General features: G+C 42.6%; 1 protein-coding gene across 2 annotated transcripts in view; it reads left to right on the top strand.

The window, feature by feature from the left end:
• LOC137434172 (bis(5'-adenosyl)-triphosphatase enpp4-like) overlaps nucleotides 1-16466 on the top strand; it is a 55928-nt gene that overhangs the window by 23315 nt on the left and 16147 nt on the right. For both annotated transcript variants that reach the window (XR_013624743.1, XM_068126906.2), the window contains exons 5-6: nucleotides 2288-2480; nucleotides 11873-12049. Coding sequence is in view for 1 of the 2 variants with exons in the window: in XM_068126906.2 (XP_067983007.2) it covers nucleotides 2288-2480; nucleotides 11873-12049 (370 nt within the window). In the remaining variant the exon portion in view is untranslated. The remainder of the gene's footprint in view (nucleotides 1-2287; nucleotides 2481-11872; nucleotides 12050-16466) is intronic.

The raw sequence follows: 16466 nt of genomic DNA, 5'->3' as shown, positions 1-16466 counted from the left end.
CCTGCTATGAAATGTTGAAATGGATGATGCTATGAAATGAATCATCTTGTAGTTGTTACAATCAGTAATTCCATAATTCGCCCGTCCGCCACTCAGCGGGGGACGGGGTTTTGCATTAGACCATCCGCCCTTTTCACCATTGGAGCTTTTGTCACCAGATTTTCAACAAATCTTTATTATGAGAATATGGAAAACACTAATTAATAATTAAGTCAAAGGGCAAAGTCACAGTAAGTACATATAGCCTTATTCAGCAGCCTGTGTTTTTTTTTGTTTTTTTTGTATACTGAATCGAGGCTCGTGAAAGAGCTAACATTTATTTCACAAACAAATCAACCAGACAAACAAAATATATAAAAAGAGGGAGCGGAAAACAAGATGGGGAGAGAAGGGGAAGCACGCAAACACAACATTTGAGAGCAGGGAGATGTGTGGGAGGGAGAGGGCTTGGGGGGAGGAGGCATGGGGAGAAGTATAAAACACAAGGACACCAAGGACTTCCCGGACAGAAGTCGGTATTTCAAAAAAGTGGATTTGGGGTGAAATTAGCGGGGGTAGAAAAGATCAAGGTTTTGGATGGGGGAAGATAAGAGATGGTGGTGAACAGCTGTTTTAAAGACCTGGAGGGTGGAGTGGGATTGAAGAGAGTGAGGGAGTTTGTTCCAGAGGCGGGAGAAAAGAGGAATGAAGGAGTGAAGGTGCCTTAATGGTTAGATTGGCCGCTCTGAGTCTGGGAGGTTGGTGGTTCAAACCCCGACCAAGTCATACCAAAGACTTTAAAAATAGTACGTACTCCTCCCTTTCCTGACTCAGTATTTAAAAAGGATAGAGCACGGACGGGCAAGCAATCATAGGTGTGTAATAATAGTGCAGGCTTTGATGGACCGAATGGCCTTCTCCTGTGTTGAAGTTCCTTGTAAGGGAACTCGTGTTATTATTATTACTAGGGCATGCCCGTACTATATATATATCTAAAATTATATCCCCCCCCTCTATTTACATGAAATGGTTTGGTCCATTCGCAAAGCCAAAGCGAACGGCTTGCGAGTACGGTGACAATCCCCCCCCCCCCCCTCTATTTACATGAAATGGTTTGGTCCATTCGCAAAGCCAAAGCGAACGGCTTGCGAGTACGGTGACAATCCCCCCCCTCTATTTACATGAAATGGTTTGGTCCAAAGCGAACGGCTTGTGGAGTTTGGTAAATAAATCGCCATAGCTCGGTAACTACTTCTCCGATTAATATGAAACCTTGAAAAGGCACATCCTCGGGTCCCCAGCAATATACCTGGCAAGTTTCAAGTATATCGGACCCGTGGTTGTCGAGAAACAGCGGTCACAGACACACGACACACACACATACACACATACACACACACATACACACAGAGATTACTGGAATTATAGATAGATGTCAGCCTGTCCCCGTCCGCCACGTAGCGCGAGACAGGTTTTTTTTTTTTTTGCTTCCGTGTTTCTTTATTTACAGTAGGAGGGGCAAAGCATCCTCGGGAAGCCCAAGGTCATGCGGCAGTTTTCATCAAGTTTAGTTTGAGTACAAAGTATAGTGCGTCAAGTTTATTTTGAGTTTGTAAGCAGACTCGGACGAGCTCTGTATATTCATATCTTTTCTAGTTGGTTTTTTTGTTTTGTAACTTCTGTCAGGAAATGTAAGCGTTTTTCAAATCGTATCGTGTCGGAAAATGTAAGGGCTGTATCTTTATTCTTTATTTGTTCCAGTTCCAGTTAATTTAGTTCCAGCAATTTACTCTAACGTGCTTTGAATCAGTTCAGCACTCATAATTCTAGTATAATTATTCTACATTTACAAAAGTCATACCTCAGCCTCCCACCCCCAAACTCTCCTCTCCTCATTAAATAATTTCAAAAAGAAGTCGGTAGCTGATTTTTTTTGTCTTAAAGTTTGGGGCATTATCATTCCAGTTTATATTTGCTATGGCAAATAATAAATTGATGTATTATGAAATCGGTAATGAAATTCAATTGTGCTAAAGTTTAGAATCGCCCAATTCTGATGTTTGTTTATGAGTCGATACAGTATTTGAACACTCAAGTGCTGCTGCTTCACTGTCTACCCTCCCCATTATTAATGCATTGCTCGCATGACCTTTCATGATGATGCTGCAGATTTAACTAGAACCTTTACCTGAAATACACAGTTTAGTTTTGTAATTAAATGAAATAAGTTTCTTTAATTAAATGAGTAGACATCAGTGCTGTCCTTGCATGACTATAAACTAAAAATAAAACCTTAATCTATTGGCAGGTCGATGACCACTTGGCATTCCTGCTATCTCATCTCAGCGGTGAGGAATTGCTCGGTCATATCAATGTGATTGTGACTTCCGATCACGGAATGGCAGGTGTGGAGAGTGTAATTGAACTGGACTCGTGCCTGGACCCTCAGACGTACCTTTTCGTGAACAACAACCCGATTGCTGGGGTTTGGCCCAGACACGGTGTGTTACTCTTCACATTGTTTTCATTTCCAATTGAAAATGATAGTTCTGGACTTGTATCGGCAATGTTGTCATGTTGTCATGTTGCCATCGGCCATTGAAAGATTTTCAGGTCTGCTATTGCACCGAGTGACTTGTACAGTCATGGCCAAATTTTTTGGCACCCTTGCACCTTTTTCAAATAACTCACAATTTTCTCTAAAAATACATGGGCGACCAACAGGTTTGGCAGCAGGAAGGGCATCCGGCCATAAAACATTGCTTCAAAAAGGGAACCACGGTGCCCAAAAAAGGCCAACCCCCGCCCTGCGGGGAAAAATGGCCTCCAAAGGCGGTTCTTTCTCTAAAAATAAGTTGAAATTGACAAAAGTATTTGGTTTCCACGATTCTTTATTTTACTGTGAATATTACAGAACCTTTGTTTTTGATTCAGAACTTAATATATCCTTTTAAATCAGAAAATAAAAAGAAATGGCATTGACAAAATTATTGACACCCTCAACTTAATATTTGGTAGCACAGCCTTTTGACAAAATAATGCAGTCAAGCACTTCCTATAGCCATGAATGAGCTTCCTTACACCTCTCTACTGGCAGTTTTACCCACTCTTCTTGTGCAAACTGTTCCAGTTCTCCCAGATTGGAAGGGTGCCTTCTCCCAACTACTGTTTTCAGATCTCCCCACAGGTGTTCAATGGGATTTAGATCTGGACTCATTGCTGGCCACTTCAGAACAGTCCAGCGTTTTGTCTTTAACCATTCCAAGGTGCTTTTTGAAGTGTGTTTGGGGTCATTGTCCGGCTGCAAGACCCATGATCTTCGACGGAGACCCAGCTTTCTGACACTGTGTTGAACATTGTGCTCCAAAATGTCTTGGTAATCTCCTGATTTAATGATGCCATGCACACATTCAAAGCACCCAGGGCCACAGGCAGCACAGCAACCCCAAAACATCACTGAACCTTCTCCATGTTTGACTGTAAGGAAGGTGTTCTTTTCTTTGAAGGCTTCATTTTGTTTTCTGTAAACATAGAGATTATGTGCTTTACAAAAAAGCTCTAATTTGGTCTCACATGTCCACAAGACATTCTCCCAGAAGGATTTTGGCTTGTTCAGGTGTGTTTTGGCAAACTCCAGTCGGGTGTTCTTATGTCTCTCTCTCTCAGCAGTGGGGTACTCCTCGGTCTCCAACCATAGAACCCCCTTTCATTGAGTTGGTGACGGATGGTGCGAGTTGAAACTGTCGTACCTTGTGTCTGAAGGTCAGCTTGAATCTGTTTGGCATTAGGTCGAGGTGCTTTCTCCACCATTCAAACAATCCTTCGCTGCAATCTTCGATCAAGTTTTCTCTTGCAGCCACTCCAGGGAGATTAGTGCAGTGCCATTGGCCTTAAACTTCCTGATGAAATTGCGTACGGTGGACACAGGAACATCAAGGTCTCTGGAGATGGACTTGTGGCCTTGAGATTTTCCATGCTTGGCTACAATCTTGTGTCTGACTTCCTCAGACAATTCTCTGGTTTTCTTTCTTTTCTCCATGCTCATTGCGGTACACACAGAGTCACAAAACAGCAGAATGACTCCTTTTCCCGATTCAAACTGGTTGAATGAGCGATTTTTATATTGCAGGCACCTGCAACTCCCCACAGGTGAGTTCAATTCCAAAGTAAAGTAGAATCACCTGCTTGAAATCTAATTATTTCTAAAAACTTCTAAAAGGTGCCAATAATATTGTCCAGGTCATTTGAGGATCTCTTTGTGGAATAAGCTAAGATTTAGTAGTTTCTTCAGCTTTTTTTTTTGTTTTTGTTCCACTGCAAACAAAAGAAATACATATGCGGACAGCAAAATATTTTTTCATTTCAACAATTTTCTGGAAGGAACGCCTTGGAGTAAAGTGTGAGGGTGCCAATATAAGAAACGGTGCATTATTTGAAAAAAGTGCGAGGGTGCCAATATTTTTGGCCACGATTGTTTATGCATTATGATTTATACCCTTTAATTTTATGTACAGTAAAGTAGTCTATTGTTTTTAGATTATCTTTTCTGTCTCTTCTACCCCTCCTCCCACATCCACACCCGGACTCACACAAAGCCAACAATGTATTGGTGGGAATATATTTTGTCGTGTGACTACCCTGTAGTGAACACCGCAGGGCAACACAGATGACCAAATGAGCTTTACTCCAAGGCGTTCAATCCAAAAATGATGGTATTCTTTACACGCGAGGGGAAGGAGGATGATTAACTTACCTGGACGGTTTCCAACCGACGTCTTCACACCTGGATAATTTAACTCAAACCGACACGGAATTAAAATGTACAAATAAACAGGCTTAATGAAAAGAAATGCCAGCAAACAAGAAAATGCGCGATAAGACTAATATTCTAAATGCGACGTACCCACAGAGAACCGAATACAGACAAAGGGAAATATAAAAGAACGAAAATAAATGTGTGTTGTTTATTGTGGGCGCTTAAATCTGGCTGCTCTTGAACCTCGTCAGGAATCGTCCCGGTTTGGCAGAGGCCTCTACGTCCTTGTGCGGGAACCCGCAGGCTGCACTGCCCATGGGCGTAAAACTATGCCTCGCCGCGTGGTCCGCTCATTCCTGGCTCCATGCGCAAAAGCGAACGGGCCTTGCCCGCTCGGTTGCTCCATCCGCGCTTATCCTCACGATCTCATTCACCAACACCAAAACCAGAAGATGCGAGGAAGTCCAAAGCCTTGACCATTCTTGACCACCAAAGAGAAGAGATGTCGGGACACGACCGTTCGTTGCCAAAGTCAGGAACCGAGAGACAAAGAAGAAGAGAGGTGAAAATGTTGGGCAGAGCGTCCTTTATACTAAAGGCTCTGACGTAATCTCACGATGTCTCCGTGTCCGCTCCTATGAGCGAGTGCCATCTTGGCAGTCCTTACATTAACCAAATTCCGGACCAATCACTGCTCTTCGGGGTGTGGCCTCACGGTCCATGAGGTCCTGTGCCTGTGTGCTCACCAGTTCGGTGTTATCAGCGGTAGTGCTCAATGTCCTGCTTCTGGTTGGTTTTTATATAATGTGGTAAACGTGTGATTTCCTGGCTATGGGTATGTGCTGCTGGTGTCATAAGGAACAGAGGAAAAATAACAGGCCGTTACATACAGGGGATTAACTACCCATAATCCCTAACTAATTAACATAACCCCACCCCTCATGATGGGAACAAAGATACACAACATACAGTCTACCAGATCCCTACTTATGATACATGGGGGTTTCTTCTTCTTCTTCACGACAGCCGGAGCACACTACCTATGCAATTCTATGTGGACTAAGGTATTGCCTACCCCCCAAAAACGTAACAATATTCATTCAAGAGTAGTTCACAAATTTCATGTTTTTAACAAATTTCATGCAATCGATGTTGCAATCAAATAATTTATCGTTTTCATTTTCTGTTGAGTATATTTAAGGAGTTTTTTTCGTAGTTTCTGGCTGGATTATTCCATATAATAATATTTATTCTTGAAAAGAAAATTGCAAACTTTCTATTAAAAATGTCTTTTTATGTCACTCATTTTAGAGGTGGATTGTGCCAAAATGAGAGACCTGTCTGACCTTGGATTGGGGAACAAATTGTTGTTACTGGGAGATCGGTGGTTTGAACCCCAGCCGAATCCTACCAAAGACTTTAAAAACAGTACATGCTGCTTCATTGCTTGATGCTCAGTATTTAACAAGATGACCACACTGTGGTCAGAACCTGCGACAAAATCTGGTAACTGGCCGATTGGGAAATGCGCATTTTAAGCACTCTTAAAAGATGAACAGCACGATTGAGAAAAACGCACAATTAATGTGCTATTAAAAGATTAACTCGACACCTCTCAGCCTCCACCACGATTATATCAGAACGAGTTGATTTTTCACACGGTCACGGATTGTTTAACCCCAATATGGGGCCGTTCAAAAATTTCATAACGCTATTTTTTTGGCACCGATTAGATTTTTCGATGTACCTCATTGAAAGTAACACTCGACCCAAACAAAGCCAATGGAAATCTGAAGCAACAAACGCGGGCAGCATATAATCAGCAGGAGCTTACATTGCCTTTAGAAAGTATTCACACTCCTTGACGTTTTTCACATTTTGTTTTGTTACAGCTTGAATTTAAAGTGAATTAAATTGTGGATTTTTTTGTCACTGATCTACACATAATACCCCCATCATGTCAAAGTGGAATTTTTACGGCATATCCCATAGGGTTGCCGTGTTGCCGTGTTGCTTTGTCTGTGTGCTTGGGGTCATTATCCTGTTGGAATGAAAGTCTTCGCTGCAGTCTAAGGTCTTTTGTTCTCTGAAGCAGGTTCTCCTCAAAGATTTGCCTGTATTTGGCTCCATTAATAGTCAGGTTCACTATGTTTTTTCGTTCAAAATTTTGGTAGATTAGCAAAACTATACATTTTTGGAATATTCAGAGCATGAGGAATCCAAAAATTACTGTTTACATTTGCATAGACACCTTTGCGAAAATGACACTCAGGACAGTGATGAGGATCTGTAAAAGCATATTCCTGAACGGTATAGACCTCGTAGATCCTGTGTATAGGACTTGTAGTTCAATCTGATACTACCTATAACTTCCTATAACAACCTATAACTTCAAAGGACTTGCAATATCATGTATTATGTAATACAGTTATATCACAAATATAAAGACAATGGTTTTCAATTACCTTTGTTTGTTGCTTTTCTATAATCCTGAGCACTATTTTGAGGCCTTTATTGGATTCCTTGACCCAGAAAACATAGGATTAGCATATTTAATTAAGTCTCTAGGTTGACTAGAAGCCGAGATCGCGCAAAATATGTATTTTATGGCGGCCATTTTCAAAATCCAAAATGGCGGCCATGCAGGTGTCTGTGCAAATGCCAACATTGATTTTCAGATTCTCCATGCTCTGAAGATTCCAAAAATGTACAGGTTTGCTAATCCCAAAATTTTGAAAGAAATTATATTTGTTAACATAGTGAACCAGACTATCTTCATCACTGTCCTGAGTGTCATTTTCGCAAAGGTGTCTATGCAAATATAAACATTAATTTTTGGATTCCTCATGCTCTGAATATTCCAAAAATGTATAGTTTTGCTAATCTACCAAAATTTTGAACGAAATTCTATTTGTTAACATAGTGAACCTGACTATAAAAGTGTTACGGACGCGGTTAAAGGATGTTATTTTACCGAGCGGTGGTATTACCGCGACCGAACAGTTATTCCCCGACTAGAACCCGATTCCACCCAAACGTTGGCCGTATCGCACCGCAGCTGCTCAATATGGAAAACTCTAAAGCGACCGAATACAAAGAGGAAGAAGACGTACAGAAGAGTAATTGGATTTATTATTTACACATATAAGCAGGAAGAAAGCAATCACGTTTATTTACAGAAGATATTAGGTACACAGTGCAATGCTAGCTTATCTACAGTCTTAATTAACCCAGGGACAGAACAAACAAGGACAGACTCACGTGGGGAATGATGATAGGACTGGCGGGAGATGGATGGCTGGTGGGATAGGGAGGTCCAACTGGTCCTGCAACCGATCGACTCGTTGGGCAGCCGCCGCTCCTTCGCGGCCCTGCTCCAAACTGCCGTCCAGGCCTCACGCTGCTGTGGCTGCAGTTTCGGTGGCTCCAGCTGCGGTAAGTGCAGTTTCAGTGGCTCGAGCTGCAGTAAATGCAGTTTCGGTGGCTCGAGCTGCAGCTCACCTCTGGACTTCTTCTCGTCTCTCTGTAAAAGCCCATCCCTTTGGGAAACACCCTAGCTGCGGGTTATATAGGCCCCGCCCCTCAACCTTCGCGAACCTTCTCGATGTTTCTCTCCACACCCTCTCCAAGTCCAACCCCTGGTTCGTGGTTGGTTGAGTGTGGCTGACTCACTCCTCCCCTCTATGACGAGGTGGGGACCCGCCTTTCTTCCCCAACCCTGCCTCGTGGCCAATGGCGGCAATTGTTGGTTGGCAATGCGAATGGCAATTGACGAAAAGGGGGAATGGAAGTTTTGGGAGTGGGAATGAAGGGAATCTATCTCTTTCACTGGTGCAATGGAGTATTTCAATTAATGGGAGACACAGCCTTACCCTAAAACACATAATAAGATATAAGCTATCGAACAGGGGTATTCTATGATTAGCTGTGGTGTGGATGCTTTATGGACTAATTATGGGACGCCCTTTGACCTTTACACAGCTCCGGAGGCAGGAGGCGCAGACTCGAGCAATAATAATAATACACACAATCAAAAAAATACAGTCCTCATATCCGCAACAATAGTTTCCTCTATCCTTACAAGTCTCCTAGTTGCTGCCACTGAAAAGAATCCCCATAGAATGATGCCGTCACCACCATGCTTCATGGTAGGGATTGTGTTGGAGGGGTGATGAGCTGTGCTCAGTTTCCCGGTTTCCACCAGACGTAGCACTTTGCATTCAGGCCAAGGCAAGTTTTGTCTCATCAAGCGACATAATCATTTGCTCTCATCAGATGAGTTTCTGATCTAACCTGCACTGTCAACTCTAGGACCTTATATAGAAAGGTGTGTTTCTTTCTAAATCATGTCCAATTAATTGAATTGGCCACAGGTGGACTCAAATAAAGTTGCAGAAACATCTCAAGGATGATCAAAGGAAATTGGATGCACCTGAGCTCAATTTGGAGTGTCGTAGTGTTACGAATTCCGGGTTTATGGGGGTTACAATTCAGGTCATTTCTTATTAATGTATATTCTATTAAAGGTTGTTGTGATTAAAGGGTCAGGAGCCCTTCTGGGAAAAACGAGACCGGAAACGGGATCGTGAAGAAGAGGAGGAGGAGAAGAAAGGGCGGCCATCTTAAGCTTCGAGAGCTCCGACGCGAGCGGAGGCGATCGTTACCTACTTTGGAACGGAGTTGGAAAAGCCCGTCTGGCGAGAGGAGTTACCTGCGCGGGGTGATTGATTGCCGGTTACGTGTCAAGGTGCCGTGTGGTCCTGGAAGGAACCAAGCGCCCGGCGCTGTTCGCCTCGACGCCTACGAGGGCGTGTACGGGTTGCACCTTGGGCCTGGCGCGCGAAAGAGATTGGAAGGAGACGGTTGAGAGTTGAGACTGCAGCTCGAGACCGAGCCGCCGAACGTGAAGGACAAGGGAACCGTGCCTCTGAACCGAAGTCCGCGCGTCAGGAGAGCGCCAGATTACTGCGGAACCTGCGAAGTCGGGTATCCTCGCTGAGGTTGTCGAGTATCCTCACTCCCAGCCCCGGATTGGAATCGGACATAGATTCCCCGATCGCTGGATCGACTCGACGTCACCTGGGAGGCGTGCAGGATTCGGACATTGCTTCCCCGATCGCTGGATCGACTCGACGTCACCTGGGAGGCGTGCAGAGACATTGGGGGCAAGGGCCGTGAGTGTTGCCAACACTGTTGTGGGTTAAGGTGGCGCCACCTATACTATAGATAAGGATTGTATGGAAGTGCTGTAAGCGCATTGTGATTCCTGTGCGGGATTTGGGAATATATTGGGGTTTGTTCGTAACCCTTGGTGTGGACTCGTTATTGATTGACTTATTTTCACCCAAGGACCATACATCTTTCTGCCGGGGCTCCCCTCGAGGTTGACCCTGTAACAGTAGCAAAGGGGTTGAATACTTATTGACCAATTATTTTGTAAAAAATTCCAAAAGAAAAATTCCACATTGACATAATGGGTTATTGTGTGTAGATCAGTGACAAAACAATCTCAATTTAACCCATTTTAAGTTCAGGTTATAACACAAAAAAATGTGTAAAAGTCAAGGGTTGGATATAATTTCTGAAGGAACTGTACAGGGCTGATGTCTTAAGCCCACCAGAAAACTAAGATGGCGGGCATATTCTTTTGTATGGTTGCCATGGCCTTGGTGAGTGTAGTTGAGCGACAAATGTGGGTGGGGTCCGACTGCTGTCCGACCAATGGGTGCGCATTTCAAAAATCGATCTCCCAACAAGAATCGCAACAACCATGCGGAGCTCTTGTAGACGTGTGACATGTTGCAAATACAAAGGAGAGGGCATGGGCAAATAACCATAGGTTCGTAATAATAGTGCAGGCTTTGATGGGCCTAATGGCTTTCTCCTGCATTGAAGTTCATTGTAAAGGAACTCTTATTATTATATCAGCCCCTTGTTGAGGTATCAAGAGGAACTATCTCCAAAGTAATGACAGCATGGGAAAAAGAAAGAAAGACGTCTCCAAGCAAGTCTAACAGTGGTTGGAAGTGTAAGTTGGATAATCAGGACAGACGTGTTGTCAAGAATCGTGACTAAAATCCCAGAATAACAACAGGTACAAAAGTGGCCGCAGAACGGAATACATACCTACACGGCAGAGTAATTGCTTAGATTTACATGAAGCCATGCTTTGTGACCAATTGCATCCCATGATTTTTCTTTACTGAAGGAGGGGCCATTTTCCAAGACTATAATACACTGCTGTAAATATTAAATCCTGGTTTGAAGAACATGAGAATGAAGTTAAACATCTTCCCTGGCCTGCTCAATTACCAGAATGAAATATTGTTCAGCCATCGTGGTCACTTCTCGAGAACAAGCTGAGGAGCAGATTTCCCTCACAAATGTCCATCAAGGAACCTGAAGCGTTTCTAATTGAAGGATGGTGTCATACACCTCGATCATTTGTGCAGAACTTTTACCAATCAACCCCGCACAGGAATCGGGCTGTATTGTCTGCAAAGGGGTGGGTTGGAAGGAGGGTCCAACTCACTATGAATAAATAAACTGCACATTTTCACGGGCTTCCATTTGGTGCGTGTGCGTGTGCGGGCGTGGGAGATTTTGCTTACCTTCTGCAAGCATATAAATAATTTAAATGAAGGAGTGAGCATTTTGAGCTCTTTATTTATGTGCTGTTCAAGCTCCGCCAATTTCTCTGCTTATTAAGTTGCACATCAGCGGCCATATCCAAGCTCCGCCCCTGTCTTGGTCTAGGCAGCAAGACTTCACCAACCCACTTTTGTTTGAGGATATCTCCTGAATTCGTTCCCTTCTTACAGAGTTACAGGAGATCTTCATTTGTGCCTGAGCAGACTTGGACCCTCTACAATTGGGAGAAAATTGCATATTTAGACCTGATTTATTTTTTGGAACATCACTCAACAAGTCAACATCCAAGCTGGGCAAGTCGAAAATTTCCAAAGTCAAAGAACGACAACCAAGTAGAATATATTATTTCTGTTCAAATGCAATCTGTGTTAACTTCAATACCTTGCCCTTTGATAACTCGACCTGTATGATTCTTCATTGTTAAGACACTGCTCATACGTTGATCAATTTGCACATTTTGTGTTGTTGCCACATGTCCCTTCATAGATCTGCAAGAGGTTTACAACCTGCTGACTAAATGTAGCAAATACCTGAGGGTGTACAAAAAGGAAGAAATACCTTCTGAGTATCATTACAAAGATCATCGGCGCATTCCACCCATTCTTCTTGTGGCTGAGCAGGGTTGGGGGATCGTACAAAATGCTACTCTCAACAAGTCACCAGGTAAGCTGCTTACCTTTGTCTTCTCTGTTTCTCAGTATAGTGGGGCGGCTTAGCCCAAATATTCAAAAGAATTGTGCATTTTGTGATGCAAGCACCAAATTTGGCACAAATGTACATTAATATGTTGCGAACATTTTCAGATATTGGGCCACTTGAAATTCCGTAATTTTCTTTTTCAAATTTTTTCAAATTTCGTAATTTCAAATTTTTCGGGTGACACCGTCACAATTTCGGTCTTCGAGGCCGGCCGATAGGCAAAGTGTGACCGGAAGGGACGAGGTTCTCCTGACCACGTGGCCCTCGATCTGGGAAGCGAGAGGCGTTCCATTAGTGGACGTGCCCCTCACGCCCGACTTTTGGGCGGCCCCGGCAGGCCGTTTGTTTTGACGTTCCGTGACAGGCCCCGCACCCCCACCTCCGGGCCGACCGGAAGCTTGTGCTGAGTACATCATACCTGAACAACTCAGTGAGGCAGAACACAGCAGTGCACACCAGGGTGACCCCTTCAGTGCATAAACCAATTAACCTGTCCACTGCAGGGCATATAGAAATGAAGTTATTTTCTGCATATAATAATAATATAAGTTCAGTTCTATATAACAATTTCTGTTATCACCACTACCACTACAACTACCACTACTACAAGCTTTGTCTGGAATTTTGTGGACTAACAGACAAACAGACATACAGACAAGCTGGGATCAAAACATTACCTCCTTCCACCATTGAGTGTAGAGGTAAACATCATGGAAATTATATCATGCCCTAGATTTAATTCATGCTTACCCGTGTATTTGCTTCACTGGTTCACAAGGTCTTTTGCATACATGTAATTCAGACTCTCGTCTTCATTGCTGACCACACAATGTTCGCAACATATTAATGTACATTTGTGCCAAATTTGGTGCTTGTATCACAAAATGCACAATTCTTTTGAATATTTGGGCTAAGCCGCCCCACTATATCGGCCGGCCTCGAAGACCGAAATTGTGACGGTGTCACCCGAAAAATTTGAAATTACGAAATTTGAAAAAATTTGAAAAAAAAAATTACGGAATTTCAAGTGGCCCAATATCTGAAAATGTTCGCAACATATTAATGTACATTTGTGCCAAATTTGGTGCTTGTATCACAAAATGCACAACAGGTTTGCTATGCTGCTACACTAGTAGACATATTGGCAGTGACATGATTTTTTTTTTTACACAGCTTTATAATAATTAAAACTTTAACCAAACGAATTGATTATTCTCTCAACCAGTTTTTCTTTCTTATGATGTCAACAGGTTGTACTTGTTTACGACTGATGATTTTTATGCCTCCGCCGACAAAGGCGACTTTGTCGGCGGAGGCATTATGTTTTCGGGTTGTCCGTCCGTCCGTACGTACGGGCTAAACCTAGTTTTTCTCAGCAACCATATGTAAGATTAAGACGAAATTTTCAGGGTTGGAGTGACACTCATGCAGAATGTTTTTATGATAATTGTGACGTCATAGGTCACATGGTATGGCAGCCATCTTGGATTAAAAGCAAATAATTAAAAAATTATTTCTCGGAAACCGGTGAATGGAAAAATTTTAAACTTGGCACATTGTCAAGTACTCCGAATGGGGAACAAAAGCATGATAATGATGACATCATAGGTGAAGTGGTATACCAGTCAAAAATGTTTATTTTTAAAATCCCTTCTCTGAAACTGCTTCATCGATCGATATGAAACCTGTCATGGCTGGTGAAAATGTGATACTTGAAAACAGCTGAAGGGATTTAAATCAAACTTGTTTATTTTTATGACAGTGAACGAGGGCATCTACCCGTTGTGGGACTATACGGAGGCCTTTTGGCGACACAGTCGCATTGTTCTAGTTTATTATAAATTAAATTTTCAGTGAATTATGTGATACTAACCTGAACATATCAGTCTTCCTGTCTACTGACCCTCTTCATTATCCCAACCGTTTATCCTTCCTATTCCCTCCCCTTTGATGCAACTATACTGATTAAAAAGACTTGACACTCATTTAGATTAATTTTATCTATTGTTGTGTGAGGGCAGGGGAGGGGGTTGTGACAGGAAAATTTTATAAGTTCTTGGGGTTCTAAATGGTTTTATGGGCCGAAGGGTCTTTGTTGGTCTTTGTGGTCCTCAGGGCTTCATGGTGTTAATGGGTCTCAGGGCTGTAAAGGTTCTAAGGGGTTTTTGGGTTCTAAAGGATCCAATGTAATTAATACACATACGCACATTATGTGCGGACATAATGTGCAGAGCACGATACTTGCAAAATCCCTAAAACAAATTTGACCTTAAAATAATTGGTGGTTGAATTGAAATACCAAATATTCAAATCCTGTTCAAATTTGAAGTCGATCAGATGAAAGTTGAGGATTTTGGAAATTCCACCTAAGTTGTTGACTTTTGGCCTATGTTGACCTTTTGGCTGATGTTGACCTCAAAATAATTGGTGGTTGAATTCAGTGAGGTGACATGAAAATCCTGTTCAAATTTCAAGTGAATTGGTTGAAAATTGAAAATTTTCGAAATTTGACAAGGTTGTTGACCTTTGGCCTATTCCGACCTTTCCACCTCAGAACAATAGGCTTCTTGCTTATGACCACTCTACCAGGTGGTAAAGTTTCATGAAGATCGGAATAAAAATGTGACCTGGAGGCTGTTGACGTACAAATAGACAGACAAACGGAGAGAATAATGCCTGCGACCATCCAATAAACTTCAAAAATCTTCAATTTTAACGAGTAACAAAGACAGGGCTGAAAGCAAAAACTCCGCCCACCTTCGGTGTGGAGGTAATTGTGCTGTTGGTACCAAAAAGACTGCCATGGTAGATATTTCAGTAGTTCTCCAGCTTTATGCGGTCTGAGTGGTTCCAATTGATGTTACTGTTGTCTCCACACATTCATCTTTTTCAACAGGTCTTCATAGTCCTCTTCCGATGATAGCATGGTCTTTACTCTTGAAGAAATATTGAATGGCTGCACGTAAACACACTCGCCTCTAAGCTGTCTATCATGGGTTTGAATCCCGACCCAGCTACAAACTGCCATCCTGGTGTTTCACAGGCAGGTGATTCGTCAATGTGTGTGCCATCCCTCAAATGGATATTAAACAGGAATCCATTCTGCCAGCATTCGTTGGTGGATGTTAAAGATCCCATGGCATCCTTCATGAACGATTGGCAAGCCATTGCAGGCACCATGAACAAATTCCAAATTCCTACCTTAACCAGCAGAGGGCACTGCATCAGCAGCACAGTTACCCCCTCAGCCAACGATGTTACCCCGCAGCCTAGGGCTGAATATGAATGAAGTGAACATATGAGATGTCAAGTTCTTCCTTGGTCAATCTGAATTGCTCGTGGCCTACAAGACCTCTGTCCATAGCTCAATGGAGTACTGCTCTCCCTTATGGGCTGGCACCCCAGCATCACATGTGGCTCTCCTGTGTTCTGCACAACTTAAAGCTCTCAACATTATTGGAATGAACCTCAAATAAGCAGAACTAAATGAAGCCTGCTGCTCTGTCACCACAAACATGTTGGTTACCTGTCTGTTTCATGCCCACTCTCCTCACATCGTGCACCTTCTATTCTTTCATCCGTCCAGCCTTCCAAGTTGCGTGTGTTCTTACAGTAACCCTCTCCTCACGAAACTCCCAAAATTCAGTCTCACTGCTCACATCTCACAAGTCTCACTGCTTATCTATGAGGTATTTTCAGGTTGCTGCATTGCCTTCCTTTTTCTGTTTTCTCCTCCTCTTCATTTATCCCCTTGCTTCCTGCCCATGGTGTTCTACTGCCCCACTGTCAATGTGTTGCTTTCTACCATCTATCACCTTGTTCTTCATAGTCGTATGTTGTAAAACGCCCTGTTGTAAAACGTATAATAGAAATTGATCGATGACATATTTTCCTATACCTGGTATAGTAAATGCAGATATAAAAATGTTGTTTATGACTTTTCACTTTACTTTTGCCTTTCTGCCTCGACCAGTGATTATTGAGTGTTGTGTTCACATTCCTCATCATAATGCTGCAGACAGCTCCGACTGAAGCATGCAATCTGTCCACAGTCTAACCCACGGTGCATCTTTCATTTGTCCAAACTTTTATTTTGAACATGTTTATAAAACGGTATAAAATTTTAGTCATCAAAATCATTGATGGGTTCGCACGGTGACTGCTGGACATGGCATTTCCGCCTCTATTTAAATATTTCAGCTTTATCCCGGTGTTGCACTTTCTGATTGTCAATGGCAGCGAATCACATTGTGAGCTTTGAACCTCCGCAGTTATTTTTGCCTATAGGGGGCACTGTATAATAAAAAGTCATTTTTTAAATTAAGAGATAGCAACCCCAGAGTATTTGCTGTTTTTGTTTTGTCTTTTGTTTTAAAACCAT

The sequence above is a fragment of the Myxine glutinosa genome, chromosome 10, assembly GCF_964187855.1.
Source record: "Myxine glutinosa chromosome 10, kmMyxGlut1.1, whole genome shotgun sequence".
NCBI classification, from domain to species: domain Eukaryota; kingdom Metazoa; phylum Chordata; class Myxini; order Myxiniformes; family Myxinidae; genus Myxine; species Myxine glutinosa.
This window is presented reverse-complemented; position numbering and strand designations above follow the sequence as displayed.